Source organism: Myzus persicae, unplaced genomic scaffold (genome assembly GCF_001856785.1).
Source record: "Myzus persicae strain clone G006 unplaced genomic scaffold, MPER_G0061.0, whole genome shotgun sequence".
Taxonomy (NCBI): Eukaryota; Metazoa; Arthropoda; class Insecta; order Hemiptera; family Aphididae; genus Myzus; species Myzus persicae.
This window is the reverse complement of record NW_019102110.1, coordinates 289,685-296,749: the sequence shown is the minus strand read 5'-3', so window position 1 is coordinate 296,749 and position 7,065 is coordinate 289,685. Positions and strand designations below refer to the sequence as shown.

At 26.9% G+C, this 7,065-nt stretch overlaps 1 protein-coding gene across 2 annotated transcripts; it reads right to left on the bottom strand.

The window, feature by feature from the left end:
* Positions 1–6,824, bottom strand: LOC111031306 (uncharacterized protein C1orf194 homolog). 2 transcript variants are annotated; one of them, XM_022311190.1, is made up of 4 exons: positions 6,595–6,824; positions 1,413–1,612; positions 185–388; positions 1–108 (listed from the first exon to the last, which is right to left on the bottom strand). In XM_022311190.1, exons 1-3 carry the CDS (start codon positions 6,616–6,618, stop codon positions 196–198), a joined length of 417 nt encoding a protein of 138 aa, XP_022166882.1. In that variant the 5' UTR covers positions 6,619–6,824; the 3' UTR covers positions 1–108; positions 185–195. The 2 variants fall into 2 exon arrangements, with proteins under 2 accessions (XP_022166882.1, XP_022166881.1); XM_022311189.1 differs by having other exon boundaries at positions 1–388; positions 6,595–6,823.
* Between the last annotated feature and the right edge of the window lie 241 nt (positions 6,825–7,065).

Below are 7,065 nucleotides of genomic sequence, written 5' to 3'. Positions count from 1 at the left end.
TATTAAATTTCAGATATAGAATTATATTATTATCAACAGTATTACTTATTTCTTAGTATAATTTTAGAAATCAATGAATAAGTTGAAAAGATCCTTTCAAATGCTTATCTGAAAATGTCAATATATTTTGATTATTAGATATTGTGTGGTATGATGGTATCATCATTGTTAATATTACACCAACCTTATTGTACTTTAATAATTGTAAAAAGTACCATCTTCTTTTCTTGAATATCCATGGTTAGTTTGTGATATATGACTACCAACTAATCCAAGTTTAATACTATTTATGTCTTTTCGTTCACCAATTAGGCCACCCATTTTCAATGGATGATTTCTAAATAGCTTTTCCACTTTATGGTCTGATCGAATATTATTCATTTGTTTCCTTTTACCAAAAAATGTATCTATTAGTTATACATTATAATGCATTTTGGAAACTTTTAACCTATATAAAACTGACTTGACTTATAAGTATGCACTAAGGACATTGTATTCTTTATCTCTATAATTTGTTTAATGTATTTAAGAGTTTAACTGGTTTTTCCATATTTATTATTGACGGAAAAGATACTACAGTTAGGTTTCTTATAATATATTAATTAAACCTTCATCAGAATTTTAAACAGTTTGGAGGCACATGTAAAATTATAATTGTATGCATTAGTTAAATAATTAATTAGTATATAGAAAAGTTATAGTATCCGCTTTCTTTAAAAATTGTGCTTTTCTCTGGTAAGTTAGTATACTAGGATATAGTATATTTCTGAATTGTATATGTAAAGATATTCATCTTAAACATATACCTAAATCATTCAATATTCTGTTTTGAAAACTCTATAGTTTTAGCTGCAAGTTAAAAAATTTATCACACATTTTGTCATGATTTCGGTAAATACTTACTGCAGCATAATAATGTATAATACTAGTATTATTGAAGTAAATCATCTTTACAAAGTGTACAAAATCAAAAAAAAAAGATAATTGCCACTATTTTAATAAAATATAATAATATTTGGCTTTCCTTTTTGTAATAACAATCATAAATTAATTTCAACTTGACGTTTTATTATTTTATTTTATCATAATACAAACTTAATATTCGACCATGATGCCGACCGTTTCGGGTTCTTTTTTTCATTGCTTACCCTCTACAAAGAAGTTTCACTTCATCAAAAATACTTGCAACACGCACTTTTTTAACAACAGTTAGTTAGATGCATTTTTTTTTACAAAGAATAGTTGAAGAATAGGTATATAAAAATATAAATTAATAATTTTTAAAATATTTCCACTAAAAAATAATTTCCATCATTTTTCTTACTTTTGTATGCCTAATGTTAAAATGCGCTCTCTGGATTATTATTACATATTTACATAATATAATAGGTATTGTCAGATAATTGTCTCACTTCAAACACTGTATAAAGGTTTCTTTTTGCATGCACACTTCGTTGGTCCTGGGGAACGTCAGCCCCGAATGGCTGTAAACAGACAACAAAGCTGTGTCTAGACTGTCGTTAACCACATCCACCTGGGGCACCCATTGCACACATCTGTGTTCACTGGCCACTGTGTGTTTCTTGTGCAGTTCTGTACAGGGTTTTTTTGGCTGCAACATTATTGTGTTTATTATTTAAAAATCCAAGGTTGGACAAGATGACTATTTTTTTTTAACTCGTTAAGTTAATATGGTAAAATTTAAGCTTTTTTTATTACTTGTAAAAGTTACAAATTAATTAGAAAAAAAAGTAACTTAACTTAATTTTAAAAGTTTCTTTTTTTTCATATAAATTTTAAAATTATGCCTTTAATAAAGCTAACTAATAACATAATAATTTAATAAATGTCTTACAGTTTTAAATAAGCTTATGTATTAAAATTAATTACTGTAAGTTTTATACCTTGATAATTAAATTAATGACGAATTTCAACTAAAAGTTTTTTTTACATATTTGTTTACCTAATTGTCCACAACTACGTAAAACAATTATTATTATTACGAAATTAAATTTTAGTATATTATTATAAATAACTTTTGATACCTACTTCTGATTATTATTACTTTGTTTTTATAAAATTAATTTTTACACAAGTGAATATATTTTAAATCTGTGGTTTTAGGAAACAAATAACTTAACCAAAACCATAAAATTAACTAACTCATAAGTTAAATGTATAACACGGAAAAAAATGAACTTCTTAAGTTAGAAGTTACTTCTAAAAAAAAAAGTAACTTGTTATGTAAATTAACTTTAATCTTTTAACTCGTTAATACCCTGCAACCTTGTGAATATGTACAAGATGAGAAGATACAAATTGACACGTCTGATGCTTGCAATATTTATGTGTAGAAATTGAGTTTACTTGCACATTTGTTGAATGTTTAATTTTTTTTTTCAGTTTCTAATATATATTTATGTTCTTTGTGCCATTTCAATATGGGTTATGAGTAATACAGTGGTATTGGATTTTATAGATTTTGAAATTAATAACCGATAAAAAGAGAAATATTCCAAAACAGCTTTTCAGATACAGTGTACTCTCGATTATCCGCTGTCTTCCACGGGATCATCTACACACCTATATGTATACGAAAATGTATATATTTACATTATTAATCAATGTTTTAAAATGTTTTAATTTGGTGATAATTTGTGATAGCCGATTAATCGATAACTACTTAAAATACAATATGCTTACTTAATATTAATACATATTATGTATGTACATATAAATAATTTCAATTTCCAATTTATTTTGTATTATTTATTTAATTTTGTGGAATTTGTTTATCCCTGGATGTCCTGCCACCCTATTCCGCGGATAATCGAGGGTACACTGTAGTTATAATCTGAAAATTAACAATTCAAATTGTATACAATCTACTGGGAAAAAGCCATAAATTTGAGTAAATAATGTAGTTTATAAATAAAATGTCGTATTTAAAAAGAAATAAAAATAGACATTATACCAGTCAATAATTTGTAAAATTTAATCATACCTTTTCCTTATATTGTGATTTACAAAATATGTTAAAGCCCAATATATCGATTTTTTACTATTTACTGTACACATGTACGTTGACTACGAAAGAACACGTTGCTTATATTTTAATCATTATAAATCTCCACAGCATTTAAAGCCAATTCAAGATACTTATTCATGGTACTTTTTTATATAAGTATCTATTTAATAATACAATTTTAACTTGTAGGTATGAGGAAGATTGAATTTTAAGGGGTGTAATTTAGGCAGTATTACTGACAAAAATGTGTTGTTGGAAATCAGGTAAAATTATTTAGGGGCTAAACACTTAAAATACATCAATGCAATACAAATCCAGTTATGATGAGTGGTTGTTCACACAAATGGTTAACCTAACCTTCCCTGAGTAATATGAGTACCTAATATGACAGTTTGTCTATATATCAAACATCATTCAAATGCTACATAAAAAATCTTCTAAAATGTAAAAATAACCGTTCAGGCCATTAAAAATAGGCAATCGTGCGCCCTACAGGGATCCTCCCCTAACTGGTCTGTTTGGCAAACATTTGTTCAGCAGACTCTTTCTCCAAGAATAATTGATGTGTTCCTATGCAAAACGTGCTATCTCCATTTTCGATAAAATTGAGTTATACATCGATTCTTATGGAAAAAACGGTGGAAAATCGATTAAAACTGTGATTTCTTGTCAAAACATACTGTATCCCAACTGAAATAAAGCTTAACCTATTGCTTTTTTTTCCAAAACGTAATTCTATATTCCTTTAGAACGTGCTGTTTCCTGTACTAAATCATAAGTCACACTTCTCATATTTTTCCAAAACGTATTATATCCATTATTATTTTATTCATAACGTGTTGTTTTCATTTCACACCAAAACGTGTAGTTATTACCGATGTTATGGCTATAAAGCAATTAAAAAGATATGCTTATGCCAATACCGTTAGTAATAATAACAAAATTATTCCATTAATTCGTATTTAAATAATATGATGTAGTTTATTACAAAACCAACAATTATAAATAGAAATATAATATGAAATTAGTAAAAAAAGTTATGTAATAAGCCTATCTATATGAATATACCTATGGTTGTAATTTCCCGCCAAAGCACATTATAACTGCTCTTGGCTTCTTTGTGATGGTACTATAAAAGCTGTGTTACCGAGTTAATATTCAAAAACCCAAATTTCCAAAAAAAATATACCTACTTAAAAGTTTAATTCTATCTTGTCGTGTATAATATTAACTCATAAGTCATTTTAAGTTTTATTGTGTACAATTAAGTATTGGAAGGCATGTATGGTGATAGTATAAGGGTGATCTATGTGAGCCAAGCTTATGACAGGTAAAGCAACAAACAACTCTGTGAGTACTTTTAATATACCTATACCTACCTACATTTGATTGTGTACATTTTATTATTTACTTAAATTTGTTCTACAAAAATAGTCTTAAAAAAAAAATTTTTTTCTTAAAGGAACCATACATAAATCATGAAAAAAAGACATTTTTATAGAAAAGTAAAAAAATTTTTTTTTTTAAATATTCAATAAATGATTTACAAGAAAAGTGGGGTTCTTTTTATTTTTTTTTCTTAAAAGTCACCCGTTGTAAATTATAACTTTCATTTTTAATGAAGTCTAATACGTTACCGAAGTCACCTCATTTTGAGGGCCGCTCGGGACAAAAATAAACTTTGATCTTAATGCTTATTCTTATGTTGTAAGATTTCAACATACTTTGAGAAGGATAGGTACATTATTTTCGTATTTTAGAAACAAAATATTGATTGTACATTTTTTTTAAATGTTCTAATCTATCTTGAGTCACCCCATTTTACTTTACTCAGTAGTTTTTACATTTTTTTTTTCGTTAACTCAGTATTAAAATTTAATGATTAATGTATAGTATATACTATATTATTACATTTATTAGGTATATAATATTAGTGAAGTTTTTATTTCAAGTAAATATATTCATTAATTTATATATTTTTTGCTATTTTAATATTAATTGATATTTGGTAGGTATATACAATATATTATTATATTAATATTTTATAGTTACCTATACACAAGCGGTGCCCTACCCAAGGCCTGCGGGCCACATGTTATGTAGCCCTCGAAGGTTGTTTACACATCCACAGCCCGTTACAAATTTTTAAGTAAAACAAAATACTAAAAAAAAGTAAAATTATTACCTAACCTTCTTAATTTTTAGTCTTTTCAATTGTCAATAAAAGATAAGAAAACAAGTCCAATGTGTACATACACATTGCATATTATAGTGTAGATACCTTTTATGTATAAAAAAATCACACCTATTATTATTAGATTAAGATTATTCGTACTTTTATATTTGAAGATATTTTATGTTCGAAGATAATTATTTACTAAAGGGCCGGCCGAGGAAAAAAGGTTGGGCATCTCTGGTATAAGTGTATAACACTATTATAATATATTTAGAATGACCTCATGAACTATGAATCTGTTCCTATTATACTAAAATAATTTAAATTTAACAATAATAAGCTGTTTTGTTGTGTCATCGAGTTTAATATAAATAAATATTTTCTATGTGCCTGTATTATATATTTTAAAATGTTATTTTATGACAAGTATAGACAAAAATATAAAACAAAATTGCATTGTAATATTTTAAAATTATAGGAATAATACTTATTGCAAAATAAATTTACAAAACGAATTATAACTATATATTTTTCAAAACTTAATATTTCCGGAGATGGCGCTTTTTGAAGCAGATCAAAACAAAAAAAACCTTTAAAATGTGATAAAATAATTTATTATTTTTTACTTCTCAAACATTTTCTTTTACTCATAATAAATAATTTCATTTTTAAACGTTACCTACACATATTTCATGATTTGTCTGGGTCGTTTATTACAGAAACTCACTATTCCTGGAAAACCCCAGTGTTTAGAAATAACACGTTTTGCATAATATATAAAAACACCTCAATATGAAATTGAGCTGACCGAAAAAATGTTGTTCAAATTTGTGCATAGTACCTATATACTTTTGTCCAAAAGGGGTTTTTAATTAACCTATGAATAATACATATACTATTACTTATTAGTACTTAACTATGTTATTTCATATTTAATCACTATTAAATAAATACATGGCATGTGTGTGACCTATGACTATTATGACTATGGTCTATGAGTATTGGTAAGTATACCAAATTGTTATACATATAGGCATAGGCGCATAGCTAATATATATATATCTGCGCTTATAAAAATAATAATGTGTGCAATGTGCAAATTTTTAATTACATTTTATTTTCCCCAACTACGGTTATCATGAATTTTTTAGGAATTTTATTACCCACCCAAAATAAGTATATCTAAAAAAAACTGACAAACTACCTTGTACTACTTGTACAGTTGTACATAACATGTGCTCAAGAAAATATTTATTTCGAGTCATACAATTTTTTTAAACTTTATTACAAGGTGTTCACCGTTTAACTACCCACGACATTCTAAGCAATACTTCACCGATAAATCACGCAATAATAATATTTGATATAGGTACAATCTAGTCGCACGTACCGGCTGAAACTGCTCCTTGTCCATCGCTCAATCTATCTAATTTGACATAATAACGTTATAATATTTACTTGATAAATTATTGTATAAAGTTTATAAGCTGTGAAATGCCTATTGAGCATTTTATTATTACTATTATTACTATCGGAGACTTGCGCAAGTGCGTATAATCACGATGACAGTATACCTATAATAACATATACATATAATATCTTATACACTACCGACCTATATACGAAAACAGCGATGACGACGACGACGATTATTATTATAATGTCGCGAGTCGCGGCTTTTGTGGTTCGCCAAAGGAATGGGCGAATGCATTTGGCGGTGGTTTGTTGCCAAGGTGACACTATTATTTTATTATACCTATTACAATAAATTGTATGTATTTTGCCCGTTAGGCCGTTATTGTGTGTGTGATGTGTACCCGTAGGTAACGTATATACACCAATTTATCTTATATATATATAC

Excerpts from the sequence above, each read along its gene's own strand:
- LOC111031306 (XM_022311190.1), bottom strand. The coding sequence starts at position 6,618 with ATGGACAAGGAGCAGTTTCAGCCG. Across the intron at positions 1,613-6,594 it reads ACAAGGAGCAGTTTCAGCCG|CCAAAAAAACCCTGTACAGA; the intron begins GTACGTGCGACT and ends ATAATGTTGCAG. Across the intron at positions 389-1,412 it reads ACCTTTATACAGTGTTTGAA|GAAACAAATGAATAATATTC; the intron begins GTGAGACAATTA and ends TTTTGGTAAAAG.